Genomic DNA, 24346 nt, shown 5'->3' with positions numbered 1-24346 from the left:
CTCACATGTATGAGGCCCTGGGTTCGATTCTCAGTACCACATAAAAATAAACAAATAAAAATAAAGATATTGTGTCCATCAACAAGTAAAAAAAAAAAGAAAGAAAGAAAAATATTATCATATGCTATTATCAACCAATCTAGCTGTACTTGGGAGAAGTTTTACTATTTCTAAAGAAACTGCATTCATCTTAACTTTAATTTTGGAAATGTTAATTTTTGTTAACTTCTCTGTTTGCAGTTGGTCATTAACAAGTCCAAACATATGGGAAACTATCTTTTTCTGAATATGGCAGGCATTTATTTATTAGATGGAATGAGAAGTATACAGAATCAGAACAGAGTCCAGCACATCTCAGTTATGTTACAGCAAGTATTTTCAATACCAAAAATGAATTAAATTTGTTGACGATTCCCATCCTATGCTTTTTTTTTTTTTTATACTGAGGATTGAACCCAGGGACGCTCTACCACTGAGTTACACCCTGAGACAGGGTCTGGCTAAGTTGTAAGGGTTGAAACCTCAAACTGCAATCTACCTGCCTCAGTTTCCCAAGTTGCTGGAATTACAGGTCTGTGCCACAGCGCCTGGCCCATTTTAATCATTTTAAGTATACTGGTCTGTGCTACTGCACCTGGCCCCACTCTATACTTCTTTCAGATTAGTACTACTGTACTTTCTTTTTCATACTTGCTTCTTTTCTTTTTACTGTTCAGAGGCTCTGTTTTACTGTTTTTTTTTTTTTTTTTTTTTTTGTCTCGGTGGCATTTCTTTCTCTTTGGTCTCTGAAATGATCTCTTCCCTAATGTTTCATTAGCATTTCTTTTAGGGCTTTTCATTGTTTAATCAAATTGCCTATTTTTATAGCAAAAAAACCTAACTCATTACATAAATAATGAAAAGCTCTGAAAAGGGTGACATGCTCCAATTAAAAAAAGCAATCAGTAAGACATCAACAATTTTTTGCTGTGTTTTTTTTTGCTGAGTTTTGCTGTGTTACCCAGACTTGAATTCTTAGGTTCAAATGATCCTCCTGCCTCAGCCTCCTGAGAAGCTGGGACAATAGGGGTATACCACCATACCCACTGACATCAACATTTTCATATGCACTTACACAGTTGATGAGTTTTAAATAGAGGGTATGTATAAGGTGATGTGGCATATACATTCTAAGCTAGTTATAAGAGAAAGGTAAGTTAACATATGTTTAAAAATATATATGTCTAATAAATAGCCTACAAGTTAACCTATTAGCATCAGTGTTTATAAATAGTTTATAAATTGTTTTCAGTTACACATTGGATGTCTACGTATTCTTTGGTTGGTATGATCATATGATAACTGTACTAACAACTTTTAGAGAAAAGTACCTAAGTATTTAGATATATGTTAGTAAAAAGAACCAGTGAGATAAACTTTGAGTCATATTCTGATTTTTTTCTAACTCCCTTAAAGTAATAAAATTCATATTTTAAAGTATTACCAATTTATTCCATTTTTACCTCCCCCGACATGCTGGGGATTGAATGCAAAGCTTCAAGCATTCTAGGCAAGCACTCTATCACTGAACCAAATCCCTGATCCTTATTCCATTTTTAGCAGGATGCAATCAACACTCAAGATCATATGTTTTTAGAAATCCCAAATGTATTAGGTTAGACAGAATAGAATAAGATGAAAATAACACTTTTGAGAATGGATTTAAATATATCTAAATAAAGATTACTTTGGGGGCTGGGGTTGTAGCTCAGTGGTAGAGTAGTCACCTAGCACATGAGAGGCACTTGGTTCAATCCTCAGCACCATATAAAAATAAAAGTATTGTGTCCATCCACAACTAAAAAAAGTTTTAAAAAATATTACTTTGATGAATTATTATCAATTAAAAAGCAATTATTACAAATAATCTAAAACAGGGGCTGGGGTTGTGGCTCTGTAGTAGAGTTCGAGGTACTGGGTTCAATCCTCAGCACCACATAAAAATAAATAAACATCCTACTACAACTAAAAAATAAATAAATAAGTAACTTAATACACCAGATGCCATAAAGCACACCTGTAATAATAGCAGCTTTGGAGGCTAAGACAGGAAGATTGCAAAGCTAACCTCAGAAATTTAGCAAGTCCATAGCAACTTAGTGAGATCCTATCTCAAAATAAAATAGCACCCATGGGTTCAATCTCTGGTACTAAACTGAAACAAAAAAAATAATTTCTTCTTTAGGAAACATGATGTATTGATACCTGGAGAAACACTCTTAGTATAGAATACCTGAACATGAAATAAAGGTAAACATGTTCTCGATGTATGATTGAACTAGCAGAAAAGCAAAGGCTTTTTTCTAAAGGACCAAAACAATAGGTAAGTGTGAATCCTGAGAGGTATTATTCTGTTGATCCTAGGGCACTTGCGTGTTGACAATCTAAAGTTAGGGAGAAAAGCTTAGACAAAAATAAGATGTTTATACGAAAGCTAGGACCTTCAAAAGGCAATTCCTTCAGAGGATGAAGTAGAAAAAAGCCCATTCTAGACAGAGATCATTGAGATACATTTCCTTGACAAGAAGAATGTTAGCAGAAGTGATACTGTATGATTTCTTTTTTTTAAAATTTATTTATTTATTTATTTATTTTTTAAAGAGAGAGGAGAGAGAGAGAGAGAGAATTTTTAATATTTATTTTTCAGTTCTCGGCGGACACAACATCTTTGTTGGTATGTGGTGCTGAGGATCGAACCCAGGCCGCACGCATTCCAGGCGAGTGTGCTACCGCTTGAGCCACATCCCCAGCCCCTGTATGATTTCTAAGGCAAGGTCATGAAAGACAATATGACTACCCCCAGCAGAGATTCCTTCTCAGGACACCTGTGAGGAAGCCTAAGACACACAGACACTGGATATACCACACGTGGATGTTCTGGTTGGTATCTCTAGCTAAGTCCCTAGCTGAAGGCCAGAGACTTAAGTGAATGAATCTTCAGATGATTCTAGTTTCCAGTCTTTGGTTCCTCCAATTAAGGTACTGAGCAGAGACAGTATTCTCAGTATGACACCATAAGAACAAGTATTCTTAATGTCTTAAGCCACTAAGTTTTCAGATAATTTGTTACATAATATTAGACAACTAATATGCCTGGGTTTGGATCCTAAATTTATACCTCCTCTGTGGCCTGAAAAATCTCAATCTAACATTTTAGAGTCTTCTGAGGTAGGTGGTGTGTTTAGCTGCCTGGCCAAAGTAAATCATGAAAGTATTATCACAAATACAGTTCTGAGAAACATGTGTTTACTTCTACTAAAAAAAAAAAAAATCACAAAATACACATAGAAATGTGTCACCCAGAATGAGTTATCAGAACAAAGAGCAGACTCAAATATACAGATTATAGAAACTGGAATTATTAGATATGTGTTTTATACATTTAAAGAAATGAGGTTATCAAAATACTAGAGGGTAACAGAGACTATAATATTTGAAACATGAACCTCTAGACATTAGACACAGTTTAAAGGACAAACTGCATAATTACCATCTCCATACATTTGTAAGATCTTAAATATAAAACTGTTCACAGCCTAGAATGTTGGTAGGCACCTAAAGTCCCTCCTTACTCAGGAGGCTGAGGCAGGATGATCCTCAAGTTCAAGGCCAATCTGGAAAACATGGCAGGACCCTGTCTCTTCTAAGAAAAACATTGGGGCTAGGGGTGTAGTTCAGTAGTAAAGTGCATGCTTGAAGCTCTGGGTTTAATCTCTAACACCAAAAATGAAACTATTAGCAGACATGAAAGAAGGCCAAAATAAATGAGACATATCATAATAGATGGAAAGACTTTACAATATAAAAGTCAAGTCTCCTTATATTAAGTCAGTGAAATTTCAATAAAAATGCCAGCAAAGTTTTTCCTTGAACATGACCAAGCTAATTATAAAATGTATTTAGAAGAAAAAAAAAGTCAAAATCAGCAAACATGCCCGAAGCAATCTGGTCATATCAGATAGCAGTGCAATAAAAGCTATAGTAATTAAGATAGGAATGTCAGACTGAAGGAACAGCACATAGACCAGAAATACAAGGGAATCTAATGTTTGAGTCTGCAGTTGCAATCTAGAGAGGAAATGATGGGCTGAATTGGTATTCTTGACTATAATCTTTCCTTTCAAACCTTTTCCACATTGCCATCAGAATGAGTTTTTTTTTTTTTTTTTTTTTTTTAATCAGGGATTGAACCCAGGGGCACCTTGACCACTGAGTCACATCCCCAGCCCTTTCTATTTTTTGAGACAGGGTCTCACTAAGTTGCTTAGGGCCTCCTTGCCAAAATACTGAGGCTATCTTTGAACTCTTCATCCTCCTCTTCAGCCTCCCCAGCCACTGGGATTACAGCCTGCTCCACTACTGTGCCAGACTAGAATAAGCTTGTTTGTTTGTTTATTTATTTATTTATTTATTTTTTAGTTGTAGATAGACACAATCAATACCTTTTATTTTTATTTTTTTTATGTGGTGCTGAGGATCGAACATAGTGCTTGGTAGGCAAGTGCTCTATAACTGAGTTAAAACCACAGTCCCTAGAAAAAGCTTTTTTTTTTTTTTCTTTTTGGTACTAGGGTTACTTAACCACTGAGCCACATCCCCAGCCCTTTCTTGTATTTTATTTAAAGACAGGGTCCCATTGAGTTGCTTAGAGCCTCGCTAAATTTCTGAGGCCAGTTTTGAAATCAAAATCATCCTTGCCTCAGCCTCCCCAGCCGCTGGGATTACTACTGTGCCCAGCTAGAATAAGTTTTTTTTTTCTTTTAATATTTTTAAATTGTAGATGACACAATATCTTTATTTATTTTTATGTGGTGCTGAGGATCGAACCCAGTATCTCACATGTGCAAAGCAAGCTCTACCACTGAGCTACAGCCCCAGCCCTAGAATAAGCTTTTTTAAAACAGAGAATTGATTATATTAATTACACATTATTGGATGTGCATATTAGCAGGCATTTTGGTGGTTACATAAATTTGGGAAATGCTGGATTAAACAAAATTAAATAATTTTTTTTTTTTTTGTACCAGGGATTGAACTCAGGGGCACTTAACCACTGAGCCACATCCCCAATCCTTTTTATATTTTACTTTGAGATAGGATCTTACTACGTTTCTCAGGGCCTTGCCAAGTTGCTGAGGCTGGCTTTGAACCTGTGGTCTTCCTGCATGAGTCGCCCAAACCGCTGGGATTACAGATGTGCACCACTGTGCCCAATTAGATCTTTTTTTATTTTAATAGTAAGACTTCTCAATGATGTTTATATTCTCATAAGGACTGCAAACTTCTAAATGGGGGATAGCACATCTGGCTAAGTTCCCTAAAATTGTCAGGCCAAAGTATTTTTTTTTTTTAAATAGCAGAAATTCTCAGCACCACATCAAAATAAATAAACAAAATAAAGCTTAAAAAATGTACACTGGGAATCAATACAGATATTTTATAACTGACATGGCATGCAAAGCAATACAAGAGGTAGACTGGGTATAATGGTTTAGAACAACAACAACAAAAAAAGCTACAGTACTCTGGTTGTTACTTAAACTCTTTGTGATTTAGTTGCTACACTTATAAAATGGGAATAATAGTATTATCTTCTTCATAGGGTTACTGACAGGATTAAAAGAGGCATTAGTAACAAAAAAATTATCCTTTCCCCTGCTTCTCCCTTCTCCCTAACCTGGGGCTCTAGTTAGAATGAATTATTTATACAAGTTCAGGACTTACTGATGTCTTTACTACTGTCTAGAATGACTTACTCTGCGTCATAGGTAACCAACTATTATTTTTAAAGACTAGCTCAAAAGAAAACCTATTTGGAGAAACTTTCCTTAATCTAGTCTCCTCAAAGAGAATTAATGCATTTTTATATTTTGTACCCATAGTACTTTCTCCATTACATCATTATAGCTTTCATTATACTGTGTCATAAATTATCAGTGTCCTGTTTTGTACATCAGAATGATAAGTCAGGAGTGTGAAAAATGTTCCATACATATTTTTGAATGAGTTGTGATTTAAAATATAATTTTAAAAATCCAAGTTAGAACAATTTAAAATGATAATTTAGATTCCAGAGGAAATAATGAAAGACAACAACAAAAATGCTGACTGCTGGGGCTGGGTTGTAGCTCAGTGTGCGCACCACTGTGCCCAACTAAATCCAAGATAGAACAATTTAAAATGATAATTTAGATTCAGAGGAAATAATGAAAGACACACCTAGTACATGTGAGGCACTGGGTTTGATCCTCAGCACTACATAAAAAATAAAAAATAAAGGCATCGTATCCATCTATAAATTAAAAAAATAAAATAAAAAAATAAAAAATAAATTTTAAAAATGCTGGCTTCTAAGTATATGCTCACATTTTTTTCTCTTTTCTTTTCTCTTTTATGGCTTGAAGCCAGGACTTTGCATAGGCTAGGAAAGTGTTCTACCCTGAGCTACATTCTCAGCCCTTTGTATTTTTTTATTTTGAGGCAGGGTCTCTCTAAGTTGTCCAGATTGGGCTGGAATTTGAGATCCTCCTGCCTCAGTGTCCCAAATAGCTGGGATTACAATTTTTATTAGGGGGTGGGGGAAACATGGGAGGCTGGAATTAGAGAAAGGCAAATCAAAACTACTCTAGGAGTTCATCTCATTCTAGCCAGAATGGCACATAATCAAGAATACAAACAATAAGTATTGGCAAAGATGAGGGAAAAAAGATAACTCATTCATTGCTGGTGGGATTGCAAATTGGTACAACCACTTTGGAAAGAAGTATGGAGATTTCTCAGAAAACTTGGAATGGAACCACCATTTGACCCAGCTACCCAACTCCTCAGTTTATATCTAAAGGACTTCAAATCAGCATATACAGTGACACAGCCACATCAATGTTTATAGCAGCTCAATTCACAATAGCTAAACTGTGGAACCAACCTAGATGCCCTTCAACAGATGAATGGATAAATAAAATGTGATATAAATACACACTGGACTATTACTCAGCCTTAAAGAAGAATGAAATTACAGCATTTGCTGGTAAATGGATGGAACTAGAGAATATAATGCTAAGTGAAATAGGCCAATCCCCTAAAACCAAAAGCTGAATCTTTTCTCCTATAAGCAGATGCTGATCCACAGTAAGCGGGGAGGGGGCGGATAGGGAAGAATGAATAAACTTTGGATTGTGCAGAGGGGAGTGATGGGAGGGATGGGGCAGTGGGGATGGGAAAGATGGTAAAATGAGATGGACATTATTACCCTATTTACATGTACGATTACACTCCTGGTGGGGTTCAGCACCACTTACAGCCAGAGGAATGAGAAGTTATGCTCCATCTGTGTACTATGTGTGAAAATGCATTCTACTGCCATATATAACTAATTAGAACAAACAACAACAACAAACAAAAGCCTGGGAGGCTGGGGGTTCAGCTCAATGGTAGAGTGTTTGCCCAACATGTTTGAGGCTCTGGGTTTGAACCCCAGCAGCAAAACAAAAACAAAAACAAAAGACAGAAAATGAGGCAGGAAAAATTTGGGTTTCTGATACTAAATTTTTATGAGCCTTTTTATAAAAATAAGAACTTTATTAAAGATCACACTGCATCTACAATATTTTGCAAATAAAATCCAGGCTTCTCTTGTAGATCTTGAAACAAAAACTTGCCTATATTTGACTCCCATAGTTGTAGTATGAAATATAAATAAGATTAAAAGCAAGGAAAAAATCAGGCTGTTACTTGCAACTATTTGCAAATAATATCTTTAACATTAAGAGAGAAAAAAGTGCTTAGATCCAAATTCTCAACAAATAATAAAGATGATTTAATCTTATTGATAACAAACGATGAATTTCGGGGGAAAAAAAGTAAGAGAGATACTCTTCATTACTACCACTCAGAATGTAAAACTGGTATGCCTTAGGGAATTCAAATTATATGCAAAGCCTTAAAACAGTCAATTTTAGACATTGAGCTCCATGAGACAGATAGAATAGGCCTACCATAAATGTTTAACATATGCTAGGTAAGTGAAAAAGAAATGTTAAGTGAAAAGAATACATTTGTATTAAATGTGATTTCTGTGAAATTTGTATAGAAAGGATTGAAATAACACAACCAAATAGGAAAAGAGGTTATGAGCAACTAAAAACAACTGATTTATTGAGATATAATTTGACATACTATAAAATCCACATATTGTATACAGCTCGATTACTTCATTTACACAGCTGTGCAATTATGGCCATGATTAAGCACCAAGGTCACTTTTTTTTTTTCTCATTTGATGTTTTTGTATCAGAATACTAGCCCTATTCGTCGAATGGCTCTTTCACGGAAAGTTGGGTGGAGATGAACTCTAAAATTATCTACAAAATTACTATTGATCTGAGTCCCTCCTCCAGTTTGACACAGGCAACTTTCTAGCACAATACGGATTCAGCATGCAAGAAGGTCCTTTGCTATTATTAGAAGCAAAATTTTAAGGACTGAACAGGCACCATACAGAATAAATTGTTTTTGCTGTAGTACATAGTAATATCACTGTTCTTGACCCTTCTGCAAATGAAAGGTTCCAAAATAACTAATATAGTCGCAGTTCCCAACAAAAATGCTGGCACCGAGTGGAACCAATGGTGAGAAACTCCCTTTCCTCTCCTCAATCCTGCCAGCGGAGAGTGGAGTATGCAAGCTGCAGACATCCCCCCAAACTCACCTGGGAGGCCAGCTGCTCCCTGTCAGCCTGGAAGGAGTTCAAAGGAAAGACCTTCGTTGTATTCATTTAGCTCCCTACAATTGAAAACCCTTCGGGAAGGAGTATATTGAGGTTGACTAGTACCCAAATCCCTCACAGTCCAGGCTCCCAGCGATCACTTAAGGCCTCCTACCTGCAGAGAAGCAGAGCAGGGACATCCGGTGCTTCAGGCGTGCCAAACCCAGCACTGTGGGAGCAAAGAACATGGCTTCATCATCGGGGTGCGCGATCACGAGAAGGGTTCGGCTTCCGGATTTCAACAGGCCTGCTTGCTCCGCAGTCTTCATTCGTTCTGCAGAGTCCCAAAAGCAGAGAAAACCCCACGTTAGAACCGCCGCCAACACACAGCCGAGACACAACGCTTCCATGCTGGGTAAGTGGCACTGCGCCTGTGCAATTGGGAAGGCTGCAGTTGACCCTGACTCCGGCAGGAAAACCGCACCCACTGAAATTCCGTTCCGCGTTCAGCGTTTGAGTGCATCTTTGCTTGCGACTTAAAAGTAGGATTTGTCTTCTGACACTGAAGCTTCTCAGCTTACTGTGCTCTCTCCATCTTTATTTTTCTTTCAGAGCCGAGGACCAAACTCAGAGCAAGCGCACTGCCGCTGAACTAAATCCCCAACTTTCTCTCCATCTTTTGTACTCGAAGTCTTGTGCCTGCTAGGTTTCAGAGCTGACCCGAACCCGATGCCGTCCAATTTAATACCTTTGTCCTGCCTCACAATATAATGTGTTTAAGGAAAAGCATTTGAAAATAAACTTCCACATCTTGTGGGGGGGGGTTGGGGGGTTGGGGGGTGGGTGGGTGGAGGGAACCCCAGGATTGAACCCTGAGGCACTTTACTACTGAGTTACATTGCCAGGCTTTTAATTTTTTTATATTCAAACAGGGTCTTGCTAAATTGTTGAGGCCGGTCTTGGATTTATGATCCTCCTGCCTCATCCTCCCAAATCGCTGGAATTACTGGCATGTGTCACCATAACAGAAAATTCCCACGTTTTGCAAGCAGACTTCTCGCCTCTTTTTAATTCATCATTTTCTAACCCATTTCTTTTTCGGGGAGGGGAGATGGGAAGAGGATAGTATGGGTGGAGCCCAGAGGAACTTTACCACTGAACTACATCCCTAGCCCTTCTCATTTTTTTTTTGTTGTTGTTATTGTTGTTTTGAAAAGGGTCTCGCTAAATTGTTGAGGGGCTCACTTAGTCACCCAGGCTGGCCTGGACCTTGGGATCCTCCTGCCTCAGCCTTGGGAGTCGCTGAGATTACAGGCACCAGGGGCTTTTCTAATTATATGGTTTAGCCCCGTTATCCGGATGAATGTTTTCCGAAACGGCAAAATACCTTAACTTTGCGTTCCCTTTTCAATTTTGGGATGTGAATGGTGATTTTACTAAAGGAAAAGTATGCGGTCACGGGGAACTGGCCAGTAATTTCACTAGAAGAGTCAGTGGGGGTAGTGTGCACTTCCTGAGTCTGGAGGGCCCTAACTCCTCTTCGGAGTCAGATTCAAGAGCGATGTGATGGGCAAATCGGCCTCGCCGGGCATTTCGGTGAGGGCTTGGTGCTAAAGTATCGGGTAAGTCGACGTGCCACGTGGACCCGGATTCTGTCTTTGCAGCCCCGGGCAGTGGAGGCCGTCGCCATCCTGCCGTGCCGCTGAGGGGGTAGCAGGACCCGAGGCACAGACGGGCGCCCTGCCCTTTCCCACGCCGGGAGGTAGCCCCCGAGCGCTCCGGGGCGGGCCCGCTCGCGGCAGGCTCCTCAGGCCGGGTGCGCCATGGCAGCAGCGCTGGGTCCCATTGGGGGCGACGCTGCCCCGGCCTATTTGTGTTTGAGGGGGACCGCTGCCGCCACACTGAGGCGAAACCAGAAGGAGTCCGGAGCTGCGCGACCCAGGAAGCTCCGCCGAAGTAAGAAAGGCGCTCCGCCAGCGGAGGGAGTCGGTCTCTAAGCCCTCCGGAAGGAGGAGGAGCCGGCGCCGGAGCCGCCTTAGCCGCGGCCCCCGGGCTGGCGGGGGGGGAGGGAGAGGGGCTGAGTCAAGATGGCGGCCAAGGTGGCGAAGCAGCAGCGGCGGCGGCGGCGGCAGCGGCTGGAGTGAGTGTCTGGCTCGCCGCGCCGAGCGAGGTCCCGGCGTAGGGCCGCGAGCCGGGGCCGCGTCCTGCTCCTGAGGCCGGGGGACGCGCCGGCTCCCACGCTCTGCCAGCTCCCGGTGAGTAGGCCCCGGCGCCCGCAGCGCCGGCCTCCGGGCCCCTTCTCGCCCCGGGGCTTCCGAGGACTCTCAGGGCACCGGCCGTGGGGCCAGCTTTTCGGCCCAGGGACTGGCGTCGCGGGCCCCGCTAGGTCGGGACCCGTCCCAGCTGCCGGCCCCTTCTCTTTGGCCGCCCAGGGGCGAGTCGGGCGCGGCGGAGGGCTCGGGCTAGGCGAGTGGAGGCTTCTGGAGTTTGGAAGAAGAATGGGCTGCGGCCGGGCCAGGGCCGACCCCGACGTGTCCTGTGGGGAAGGGGCGAGCGGAGCCTGCAGGGTTGGCGGAGGGGGGACGCGATGGCCAAGGGTCCCCGGGTGGGGCCGGCGCAGGTGGCGGGCCTGGGCTCACTCTTAGGCGGAGTTAGTGGCCGTCTTGGGAGTGTGGAAGGGTTAGGGAGGGTGACAGCGTTGGACGAGTACGTGAAGGAGCCGAGTAGTTCACCTTTCTAACCTGACCACTTCGGGCTGTAATGGCGAAGGGTGGGTAGTGGTGGAGCTGGCAAAGATCCGAACCCTATACCTTCCGCCGTTTATTGTTGGTGTTTTCGTGTGCCAGATGAAGGATTTGGAAAACTAGAATGGAGAAATCAGCTTTAATGGAGAGGTGATTGAATTCTTCGAATTACCTAGACCAGGAGTAGTCGTGGATTAAAGGAATAGATGGGAATAAATGGTATTTATGAGAAGTATTTGCCTAGGAAATGTCAAGAGTTTCATTGCTACGGTGCCTCTTCAACAGAATTTACCTTGGAGAGTAGGGGTATGGGGCATTCTAATCTTTGGGATTAGTATATTCACCTGCATCAGGTTTGCTTTCTTAATTATGCCCTAATTATATTGAAATTTACAATTCTTGTGTGCCCCCTCGTGAGGCAGTGATGGGAGGCTCGCTGAACGTGACTGTGTGCAGAGAGCAACAGGTCTGGGATTTTAAAATGCCTATACATATTCCTTCCTTCCTTTAGTATATTCTGAACAATAACTGTGATGATTCTGGGTCACTGAAAATGGCATGACAGTATTTAAGTTTTGGTAATTTCATGGAAATATTTTGATATTTACTTTCATAAAGATAACTTACTGGATAAACCAGCACTTGCCTGGACTCAGGATCAGACCTATTTTAGAATCTTATTTATACATAGGTAAAAATTACAGAAGAATTAACCACAAATTGCTAGACAGAAATCTAATTTTTTCATTCTATTAAAATCCACTGGAAGTTTACTTTCATATTTATAGTTTCCGGTTGCTTGTCTTGCCTTAAGCCCAGCGGTTAATGAAAATCAAGGTGTGTGTATGTATATGTATTTACATGTAAAATAGTCGCACTAGGAAATGATTAGTTAAATACCAAAATACTCTTTCCTTTTAAAAAAGATATGCCATATATTGAACTACTCCCCCGGAGAAAATGTAATATTAATTTCTGATTCTTCTTATAACTGACGTTTTGGAATATATCAACTTCTCTGTGCTTCAGTTTCCTTATCTCTAATATTAGGAAACCATTTATCTATCTATGGGCGGCTGTTATGCGCCCAAAGGGAGTTAACAGTTATGAAATTGCTTTAAACAGATTGAAAGGGTTGTGTTTCTGTGAGGTAGTAACAACTCCCTCTGAGATCCTGTATTGCTTTATCTGCTTATCTCTCTCAGTGCTTACACTTTCTACCTTGTACTGTTGGTATTTATGTTCTGGTTTATCTCTTTTTGAGAGCAGGATAGGCCCTTCTCTGATTTTATCTCTGGTTAAGCACCTAGTAAGGGGGAGGAAGGGAGGGAGAGAGAGAGATTTTGACACTGCAAATTAAAAAAAAAATTTAAATTTATATATGACAGCGGAATGCATTACAATTCTTATTACACATATTTTAGAGCACAGTTTTTCATATCTCTGGTTGTATACATAGTATATTCACACCAGACACTACAAATTTTTTATTGAATGAATAAACATAGGAATCTAGTTAGAAAAATGTATTCACATTACAATTTATCAGAATACACCTGTTATCTGCTGTGACGTATCTATGGAAGCTATAATTCTCTCCATGGCCTCTAGAGAAATATATATATTTTAATTTGATGCTTTTGTGGATTTAAAAAATATAGTAAAACTTAAGTGTTTGGACTGTCCTCGTAGTTTAAAATAAAAACTATGAAACTATGACAATTAGTCTGGGGCTGGCCTGGAACTTGCTGTCCTCTAACCTCAGTCTCCCAAGTCCCTGGGTTTACTAGTGTGTGCCATTACTCTGGCTTGTTGGTTTTTTATATGTTTTTGTTACTTAGTTTTAATTATATTTTGTGATCTATCTTAGTTGTAATTTCAAATTCTTATTTGTGCCTGGATATGATAAAACTCTTTAGTTACTTCCATCTGTTCTTACTTATTTGAGATGGGATTTCAATGTGTGGCCTTCTATTCCTGGGATTAAGCCTTGGCCTCCCCAGTAGTTGGGACTATGGACACGTGTTATAGCGCCAGGCTCCATCTTTTCTTTTACTTCACATATTGAATTTTATTAGACTGTGGTACAAAGCAAGTAGTAAAGTTTGATCTGAATTTATTATATACAGATTTGTAGGTAAGAGGCTCATGTGTTTTCAGTCATTCATTTGTACAATCAATTTATGTTTTGGGTGGATTACTAAATGCTATAAAGGCATAAGGCATAGTTGAATAGGTCAGTTATATCCACAAATAACTCAGTCTTCGGATTGTCTGATAACTTTGTCCTTTTCAGGTTGGAGGATATGAAAAACTATTTATTTAGTTAGTCTTGTTACCAGGGATTGAACCCAGGGACATTTAACCACTGAGCCACATCCCCAGCCCTTTTTTATATTTTATTTAGAGACAGGGCCTCTCTGAGTTGCTTAAGGCTTCACTAAGCTGCTGAGGCTGGCTTTGAACTCGAGATTATCCTGCCTCAGCCTTCCAAGCAGTTGGGATTACAGACATGTGCCACTGCATCCAGCATGAAAGGTAATTTTGATGATTAAGAAAGCATTTTCTTTTCTTTTTTTTTTTGTGATGGTGCTGGAGATTGAACCCAGGGCCTTGTGTGTGCAAGGCAAGCACTTTACCAACTGAGCTATATGCCCAGCACTAAGAAAGCGTTTTCTATCAGGACTTCTTGAGAGTATTGAAAAACTATGAAAAGTTTCTGTAATGTAGCAATAATATTGTGTTGAGCATCTGTTTTTTATTTTGGTATTTTTGTGGTAGTGTTTTTCCTTGAACGTTTATACTATTCTACCATTTCTGCTGCCCCAGGAACTTGTGTGGTCGAAAATATTACTTGGATAGTCTTCTGATACAACCTACTCCCCCCACCCTTTGCATTTGAAAGTCTGAGACCTTGTAAAACAGTGTTTCTGTGGAGTTCTTTAGACAGTTTAATTCTTTCATGTGTGCCACTCTTACTTTTATTTAAGTGATCTCAAAATCACATTAAATTTGGTTAAAACAAAATGCTAATGATTTAATGAATTATAGAAAGTAGGATCTTAGATTAGCCTTACTTGTTTTACTTTTGAATAAACTAAATAAGTTGAGAATGAAGTGATTTGCCTAAGTTGTTGCAAATGGGCAGTAGCAGAAGCCAAGTTTCTGACATCTACTGTAGTGCTCATTCCATTATACCATATCATCCAGGGAGTGATTCAACATGATGATTGATATTTAAAACAAAAATTGGAGTGAATGGAGAATTAAAGATCACTTTGGATATTCAGCTTAAATATGAAATTATAAGTTCTTCAAAATATTACATTTCTGCAACGAAAATATAGTTTGAAAAAACGGTATTGATCTACATCAGTGATATGAAGATAACTAGAAAATTAGTTTGTTTTTTTGGTGGGGGTACCGGATATTGAACTCAGGGACCACTGACACCCATCCTGAGCCCTTTTTTATATTTTATTTAGAGACAGGATCTTGCTGAGTTGCTTAGCCTCCCTAAGTTCCTGAGGCTAACTTTGAACTTGTGATTCTCTTGCCTCAGCCTCCCAAACTGCTGGGATTACAGGCATGTGCCCCTGGGCCCAGCTGATTAATTTTTTTTTTTTTAATATTTGTAGATGTACAGAATGCCTTTATTTTGTTTATTTTTATGTGGTGCTTAGAATCGAACCCAGTGCCTCACACATGCTAGGCAAGTGCTCTGCCACTGAGCTACAGCCCTAGCCCTGATTAATTTTTCAAAAATATTTTATTTAGTTGGACACAATACCTTTATTTTATTTATTTTTATGTGGTGCTTAAAATCGAACCCAGCGTCTCGCATGTGCTAGGTAAGCACTCCACTGCTGAGCCACAACCCCAGCCTATGCCCTGATTAATTTTTAATCTATTTTGATGACTATCTTTTCACCAAAACAATACTCAGTATTGGGAATTGAACCCAGGAACATGCTAGGCAACTCCTCTAACCACCAGCTGTATCCCCAGCCCTTTTTATTTTATTCTGAGACAAAGTCTCGCTAAATTGCCCAAGGCTGGCCTAGAATTTGTAAACTTTCTGTCTCAGCCTCCCTAGTAGCTAGATTATAGCATGTGCCCAGTGCCTAACTGAATATCTTCTTTAACAAAAATGTCTTTGAGATTATCTGGATTTAACTATGCTTCATTGCATTTAAGTATTACAATGATGCAAGTTTTATTATGTCAGTGATTAAGAAATTCTGAGACCCAAAGAAATAGGTTAAATTATTTTGCAAATTAGCTATTGCTTTTTTCAATTAGATTTTTGGATTTTTTTTAAGTATGAGGGACTTCTGTATAGAACTTTTATATAAAAGTTTAGATAAATAAGACCTTTTTTTTTTTTTTTTTTTTTTTTTAGTGCTGGGCATCCAAACCAGGGCCTCATGAACGCTTAGCAAGAACTCAGCCACTGAGGTACATCCCTAGCCCACGAACTGTATTCTTTTTTTTTTTTTTTTTTTTTTTTTTTAAATATCAGGGATTAAACCCAGGGATGTTTAACCACTGAGCCACATCCCTGGCCCTTTATATTTTTTATTTTGAGACAGGGTCTCACCAAGTTTCTTAGGGCTTTATTAAGTTGAAGAGACTAGCTTTGAACTTGCAGTCTTCCTGCCTCAGCCTCGAATGCTGTTGATTTACAGGTGTGTACTACAAAACCTGGCCATGAACTATATTCTTAATGCTACATTGAAAAATTCACTTTTGATATCAGTTTTCTTTTTCTTTTCTCTCTTTTTTTTTTCTTTCAGTGCTGGGGTTCAAACCCAGGGCCTTATACATGCTGTCTACCTCTGAGCTATATTTCCAGCTCTGTAATATTAGTTTTATAAAGATATTAATGCCATAAAATTAAAGGAAAAGGAATATTATTTTCTTTAAAGTGATAATCTTTGTATTAACACTGAGGTATGGCATGTTTTTTTATTCTGTTTGAACTATTAAATAATATATCCATTTCATGTTGTATTAAGAGTTTGGTTTTTTCCCTGCACTGTGGTGCACACCTATAATCCCAGTGATTTGGGAGGCTAAGGCAGGAGGATTACAAGTTTGAGACCAGCCTCAGCTATTTAGTGAGGCCCTAAATAACTTAGTGAGACAGTGTCTCAAATTAAAAAAAAAAAAAAAAAATAGAAAGGGCTGGGAATGTAGCTGAGTGGTTAAGTACCTTTGGTTTCAATCTCTAGTATCCACCCCCCCCCACCCCGCCAAAGTTTGGTTTTTCCTGTACTGTGCTCTTTTCTGTTGTGCTCTTTTCTGTCACACACTTTCAGACTCCACTACATGTTCAGTTTTGCCTATTTTTCAAGGATTTGATCACATATCATTTCAATCAGTAAGTCTCCTTCGCACTCCCTCTAAAGTCTATGTAACTTTTTTTTTTTTTGCGGGGGCGGGCTGGAGATTAAATGGGGGCTTAACCACTGAGCCACATCCCCATACCTTTGTATTTTATATGTATATATATATTTAAAAATATTTCAAAAAATTTTAGTTGTAGATGGACACAATACCTTTATTGTTATGTGGTGCTGAAGATCAAACCCAGTGCCTCCATGAGCTAGGCAAGTGCTCTACCATTGAGCTACAACCCTAGCCCCCTTATTTTATATTTTGAGTCAGGGTCTTGCTAAGTTGCTTAGGGCCTTGATAAATTGCTGAGGCTGACCTCTAACTTGGTGATCCTCCTTCCTCAGCCTCCCTAGTTGCGGGGGTTACAGGCATGCACCACTGCACCTGGTGTTATCAGAATTCTTGACGCTTTACCTTTGCTGTGTTGTAATGTACGTGACAAGTAGTCTCTACTAGACCATAAGCTCTTTATAGGCACATGTGTATCTCATTTAGTTTTAAAATTCCTAGAGTAATACCCTGCATTCAGGAGTGGTAAATATTTGTTAAGTGCATAGAAAAGAGCCTAGTAGCTAGGGTTAGTGTGGTTGTTGTAGTAAATGTCTGATATATGTATGGCAATTTGATGTTGAGTAGTTTTCAGAAATTGAAGTACAGGTAGAAATTTCACCAATGTCAGGGAAATAACATATTCATAGTTAGCTAATTAACCAAGTATTAAAGAAATACTTGATTTTTAAGAATTTTTTTTATTATTTATTTTTCAGTTTTCAGTGGACACCTTTATTTTATTTTATGTGGTGCTGAGGATCGAACCCAGCGCCTCGTGCTCACGCATTACCACTTGAGCCACATTCCCAGCCCCCAAGTATTTCTTTAAAAAATATTTTTGTCACTTCACTGAGATTTTGGGGAGGAAGAGAAAGTAAACATGGGATTGGATCATCTCAGAGACCACATAGATAATATTAGAATACAAAAATGTTTTAGCTTTACATATGCAGGAAATTTGGGAGTAGTTTCAGTGCTGGGAAAAATTTATAAATTTGGAATAGCTTGTTGATAGGATTATGATAGAATTTGAGGATTCTTTTGAAAGAATAGTAATGCCTAGTAGTTTTACATCAAAACCCACATCCTTAGGTAGATTAGTCAGGAGCAAAAGAAGAAGAAAAAGTCAAGATTACAAAATTGTTTTGTTTTTTCTACCCCATTTACAATGTCTACTTGAGGAATAAAATTTGGATCTTTTGTATTTTGGTTTGTTTTTGTTTTTGCTTTATCATACACAAACTGTATGAAATCAGGAGATATAAATATATATGTGTGTGTGTGTGTGTAGTATGTGTATGTGTGTATAGTATGTGTATATATGTTTTGGGGGTGGGGATTGAACTCAGGGGCACTCAACCACTGAGCCCCAGCCCTATTGTTTTATTTAGAGACAGTGGAGTCTGAAAGAGTCTCATTGAGTTGCTTAGCTCCTTGCTGTTGCTGAGGCTGGCTTTGAACTCTCCATCCTCCTGTCTCAGCCTCCTGAGCTGCTGGGATTACAGGCATGTGCCACTGGCTGAGATCAGGATATATTAAGGTTACATTTTTTTCCTGCAAAATTTTGAGTCCTTTGATGATGATGATGATGATGATGATGATGATGATGATGATGGCGGCAATGATAGTTTTCTTTTTATAAGAGATGAGATTTCACAATGTTGCACAGGCTGGTCTTGATCTTCTGGGCTCAAATAATCCTGCCTCAGCTTCCTGACTATAGGCATACTCCACAATCCATGGTTTGACTTTTAGATTTGTTATGAGGGACACCTTTAGTTATAGCTTGCTCCTTCTTCTGTGCTTTTTATTTATTTATTTAAAAAAATATTTATTTACTTTTTAGGTGTAGATGGACACAACACAATGTCTTTATTTTTAAGTGGTGCTGAGGATTGAACCTGGGTCCCGCCCGTGCTAGGTGAGCGCTCTACCACTGAGCCACAATCCCAGCCCCTGTGCTTTTTATTTTTAAAATTATTTTATTTGTTTTTTTTTACATAGGCATGACAGTAGAAAGTATTTTGGTATGTTACACATACATGGAGTATCACTTATTCTAATTAGGATCCTATTCTTGTAGATGCACATGATGTAGAGTAATCTGGTCATTTATTCAAATACAAGGTTAAGAAAGTTATGCTGATTAATACTACTGTCCTTCCTATTCCCTCTCCCCTCCCTTCCCTTTGTCTAATCCAGTTCTCCCTTATTTTTGTTTAACTGTCACTCTTGTTGACATTTTTGTTGTCATACACAGTTCAGATTTGAATAGGCAGTTCATTTCCCTTGGCAATAGCATATAGATTTTTTCTAAAATTATATAATTTAAAAAAATTATATAATTAAAAAATATTTTTAGTTGTAGATAGACACAATACCTTTATTTTGTTTATTTAGTTTTTTATGTTGTGCTGGGGTGCCGCAGTCTGGCTGGGCACAAATAACCGGGAGGTCACGAGCCACTTGTAGATTCAAGCAAGAACAAACTTCATTCCTCAACCCACTCGAACTCAGCGAGAACTCAAAAGTAGCGGGCACCCGAGGCAGCAGGAGCCGCCCCTTCTGGCAAAATGCCAGGCACCATCCTGACCTGGCTGTGGCTCTCAACACTGGGGATTGAACCCAGTGCCTCACACATGCTGGGCAAGCACTCTACCTCTGAGCCACACAATCCCAGTCCTAGATTATATAATTTTGAAAATGCATGTTTTAAGTAATAACTTTGCACTACTTTTTATTGAGTTCTTTTAATTCATTTTTGAATCACAGTAACTCTTACATTATTTGGAAATATTTGGAATAGAACCAAAACTTGTGCTGTCTAGGAGTTATGATCTAAAACAGGTAGAGTGCAAATGTACCAGACAATGGAGTGTACACCCTGGAGGAGGGGGAAGCAAAAGTGACTTTTTGTCTTCACACAAGCCATTTAAAAAAAAAATTTATAGTTGTAGATAGACAACATGCCTTTATTTGTTAGTTTTTTTAATGTGGTACTATGGATAGAACCCAGTGCCTCACACATGCTAGCTAAGTACTCTGCCACTGAGCTACAGCCCCAGCCCTTCACATAAGCCATTTAATGCATGAGGAAGAAGTTATTTTAAAATCTTTGTCTTTTTTGTTTTAAATAATATATTCTGGAAGTACAATATAGGATTAAATAAAAAAATTGGAAGTACCAGTACCACTTCCTAGATGTAATCTGCTATTTGTTGCGTGTTTTTCCAGATTTTTTTCCTCTGTGTATATATATACTGTTCTGTATTATGGGTCATAATATATTGGTATTTTTTTGTCTACTACTGTTTCAAGTTTGTTTAAAGCTACCTCTTTGATTAACAGTTACTTAGTATCTCACTGTATGAAAATATAATAATTTGTTTAATCAATTTCTGGCCACTATATTTCTTTGGTCAAAAAAAATTGGGTAAACAATGATTACTTTTTGTTCAAATATGTTTATTTACATACACATATTTTGTGTACCTGTGTGAGCTTAAACTTTTTGACAATATATGAAAAACTGTGATCCTGCTTGGCCTTTTATCAATCCTATTGAAGTTGAACATTTCTATAATGGGGAATTACATTTCTTTCCTAAATTTCCTGCTTTTGTTCTGTGGTTATTTTTTTTTTCAGATATTTTTCTTTTTTTGTGGTTGTTGTTGTAGTTGGACACAACACAAATATTTTATTTATTTTTATGTGGTGCTGAGGATCGAACCCAGGGCCTTGCACATACTAGGGGAGTGCTCTACCACTGACCCACAATCTCAGCCCTGTTCTGTGGTCATTTTTTTTTTTCTTTGAGAGAAAATTATTTATTTATTTTAGTTTTCAGTGGACACAACATCTTTGTTTATATGTAGTGCTGAGGATCGAACTCCGGGCCTCAGGCATGCCAGGTGAGCACACTACCTGCTTGAGCCACATCCCCAGCCCCTTCTGTGGTCATTTTAAAATTTTGGTTATTGGCTTTTTTTTTTTCCAGATTGAAGAGTTCTTTACATATTAAGATATTTATTCTTTTTATATGTATGCATATCTCCTGCCTCCCAGCTATTCTTTTGTAGTGTTATACAGTTAGATAGCCAACACTAGCTAGGTTACCAGAGTTGCTGTGTGACCTTGGGCACATTATTTACTTCCTTACTTTGCTCGTTTGAAAATTGAGATAACGTAATTAGCATGAAGCTAGTAGCTAAAAAATGGTATTCATGTACTCAAAAAATTGTTAGCAGGGCTGGGGTTGTGGTTCAGTGGAAGAGCACTTTACCTAGCATGTGTAAGGCACTTGGTTCACTCCTCAGCACCACACAAAAAAATAAATAAAGTTTAGAAAATTGTTAGCAGTCTTCATTATTAGTCTTCTGGGTTTCACTGAATGGGTGAATTTAAGATATTCACTCATCTATCAAACTAGAAAAGCAAAGTGAGCAATGTTATTTATAATATACTACTGTTGTAATGTTTTAAAGAGGAAAAATAATGTATGTGTATTTTCTTGTAGTCATAGGATATACTGAAAGGATACACAGTAATGTTGCTTGCTATAGGAAGAACTGAGAGAGAAGACAACTTTTTTTTTTTCTTGTATTGGAAATTGAACCCAGAGGCACTTTACCACTGAGTCACATCCCCAGCCCTTTTTATTTTGTATTTTGAAACAGGGTCTTGATAAGTTGTTTAGAGCCTCTATAAATTGCTGAGGCTGGCCTACAAACTTTCTATCCTCTGTCTCACCCTCCTGAGTTGCTGGGATTACAGGCATGCACCACCATGCCCAGCTGGAAGTGTATCTAATTTGTCTTTATTTTTTTCTTGAGCTCACCTTTATTACAATACTCTTTAAATTACTATTGTTTTATTATTCCATTTCTGGTAGTGTTAGTCACTGGTTCATTACTCTACTTTTTTCAGACTTTGACAGTTCTGGGCTGTGTATTCTTTTGGGTGAAGTTCAAAAAGAAATCTTGTTGAGGTTTTTACTGAGAATACTGACTATTGATAGAGAATACTGAAATTGTAGGTTAAGCTTGGTAAACTTGATATCTTCGTGTCCTTTTTACCTTGTGTTCAAATAAATTTTTGTCCCTTGGTAAAATTTCAAACTTTGTTTCAAATAAGCCCTATACATGTATTGTTTATTTCTCTTTTCAACAAATATGGTAGGGAATCAAGGGAATTTATATTCTAGTGGGGGGAAGACAAAATATAATCAAATACAGTTTTCCATTTTAGATTATGACATAAAGGACCCAAAAGGGGGATGTAATAGTAACTGGTAGGAGTTTACCCTGTAGGGTGATGGGAAAGGTTCTTCTAGGAGATGACATTTGAACCATGGTCCTAAGTTTAAGGAGGAGCCAGCCACTGAATGAGCCTGGGCCAGCATTCCAGGGGAGTGTAAAGGAGGACAAAGGCCTCAGGCTAGGAAGGGCTTGGCTGCTTGGTAGAGAAACTGAAAGGAACCACAAGTTGCCTAGCTTAGTGAGCAATTGGGAGAGTAAACAGACCAAATTAAGTTGGGCCTTGCAGGTCACCGAAAGTTGCTTGGATTTTATTGAAGTGCGCAAGAAGCCCTCTGGGAGTCTTATGCAGAAGAGTGACATGTTCTGATTTATGGTTTAAAAAGAATACTGGAAGTCCATCAACAATATATGTGTGTGTGTATATATATTGTATATATTATAAAGTGTATATATGTTATAAAGAATACTGGGCTTTTTTTGAGTTGAGAGTATTGAAGTATAAATCTAGTTAGTTTTTTTTTGTTTGTTCTGTTTGTTTTTGCAGCTAGATGTAAGGATGGCAGAAGTTGTGGTGAAGTTAGGAGGCTTAGGGTCTGTGTGGAAAGAAGAGGGAATGGGACTTGCTGTTGGAGTGTTATTTCGAGCCAAGCACTGTTAGCTGCTACCCTCATAGGTATCTGTGACATGTTTTGTCTGCTCCCCATAGAATCAAATCTTATAAAGCCAAATGTATTTTTCCTACTTTGTTTTGGTATATACCTTAGAAATGAAGCCTGTTCATTAGTCTTGTTTTGTTTAGTAGCCTTTAGAAGTCTTTGTTAGTGGGTAAAAGGTGAGGCAAATAACATAATCTTTTAAGATCCTGTCTCTAGCAGGGTGCTGTGGTGTAGGCCTGTAATCCCAGTTACTCAGGCTAAGACAGGAGGATCACAAGGTTGAGACCATATTAAAAAGCTTAAAAAAGAGTTGGAGTTGTGGCTCAGTGGTAGAGCACTTGCCCAGCATGTGTTCTCAACACCACATATAAATAAATGAATAAGATAAAGGTCCATCAACATCTAAAAAAAATTTAAAAAAAAAGCTTTAAAAAAGGGTGGGTAGGAATGTAGCTCAGTGGTAGAACACTTGCTTAGCATACATATGAGGCAATTCCTAGCATCATTCCCCCTCACCAAAAAAAAAAAAAAAAAAAAAAAGAAAAAAAGGGTGTCTGTTTCTGAATTTTATACAAAAAATTAGCTTGGAGAATTTAGCCTTTCTCTGTAGCCTTAGAATAATGGAATCAGACTTTTAGGTGAGTTTATACACACAATCTTAGTATGTTCCCTTGTATAGAACAAAAGTTCAATACATGGTAACCATAATTTTCCTTAGATACTGTATCTGTTGACTCAGGCCCAGCATCTAAAATTAAATATTTTTTCTGATCTCAATACACTGTTCTTTTTTGTGTTAGTTCAGGAGAGGTTTGGCAAGTGGTCTTTCATTTGGCTTTGAAATGCATTTGTTTTTGTAGTTGAAGGAAGGAATGTTTTCCATATCTACTGATTCAAGTCAGCTTATTCAATATAGTGCACCTATACCACAGTTCTCAGTTGAGTGGTTATCTAGCACTACTGTCTTGGGAAAGTTTTCCTTTCTCATTTTATGTAAGGGGGGAAAGCAACATGCTTTTTTTTTTTAAATTCAAGACATGATAATTTTGGATAAGGCACATACTCATAGATGGATCAAATAATTATGTCCTTATTAAAGTTTTTCTTTCAGTATCATAGTCTGTTAGGGCTAGGGTATTTAACTTAAAAAGATTTTTTTTCTGCTGGGTACAGTGACTCATGCCCATAATCCCAGCAACTCAGCTGAAGCTGGAGAATTGCAAGTTTGAGGCCAGATTCAGCAATGTAGCAATGCCCTGTCTCAAAATAAAAAATAAAAAGAGCTGGGGATATAGCTTGGTGGTAATATGTTATAAAGAATACTGGGCTTTTTTTGAGTTGAGAGTATTGAAGTAGGAAATATAGTTAGTTTTTTTTGTTGTTGTTTTTTTTGTTTTGTTTTGTTTCTGTTTTTGCAGCTAGATGTAGGATGGCAGAAGTTGTGGCAGAGAAGTTCACCTGGGTCCAATGCCCAGTAAACTACCTCCATCGTGC

The 24346-nt window shown here is 38.6% G+C and overlaps 2 protein-coding genes across 27 annotated transcripts in view; one reads left to right on the top strand and one right to left on the bottom strand.

The window, feature by feature from the left end:
• Pigl (phosphatidylinositol glycan anchor biosynthesis class L) overlaps positions 1–9157 on the bottom strand; it is a 96151-nt gene extending 86994 nt beyond the window's left edge. For 3 of the 4 annotated variants that reach the window (XM_026411362.2, XM_077800732.1, XM_077800733.1), the window contains exon 1: positions 8919–9157. In XM_026411362.2, coding sequence (XP_026267147.1) covers positions 8919–9153 — 235 coding nt within the window. In that variant the 5' untranslated portion in view covers positions 9154–9157. Of the gene's footprint in view, positions 1–8746 lie in introns of all 4 variants that reach the window. The other variant, XR_003302851.1, reaches the window with a different exon arrangement.
• A 1664-nt stretch (positions 9158–10821) lies between these two features.
• The window catches only part of Ncor1 (nuclear receptor corepressor 1), a 157362-nt gene continuing 143837 nt past the window's right edge, over positions 10822–24346 (top strand). For all 23 annotated transcript variants that reach the window (XM_026411379.2, XM_026411378.2, XM_026411381.2 and 20 more), the window contains exon 1: positions 10822–10998. The gene's annotated coding sequence lies outside the window, so the exon portion shown is untranslated. The remainder of the gene's footprint in view (positions 10999–24346) is intronic.

The sequence above is a fragment of the Urocitellus parryii genome, chromosome 7, assembly GCF_045843805.1.
Source record: "Urocitellus parryii isolate mUroPar1 chromosome 7, mUroPar1.hap1, whole genome shotgun sequence".
In the NCBI taxonomy this organism is placed as follows: domain Eukaryota; kingdom Metazoa; phylum Chordata; class Mammalia; order Rodentia; family Sciuridae; genus Urocitellus; species Urocitellus parryii.
Note: the sequence above shows the minus strand (reverse complement) of the source record. Positions and strands in the feature narration are given on the sequence as shown.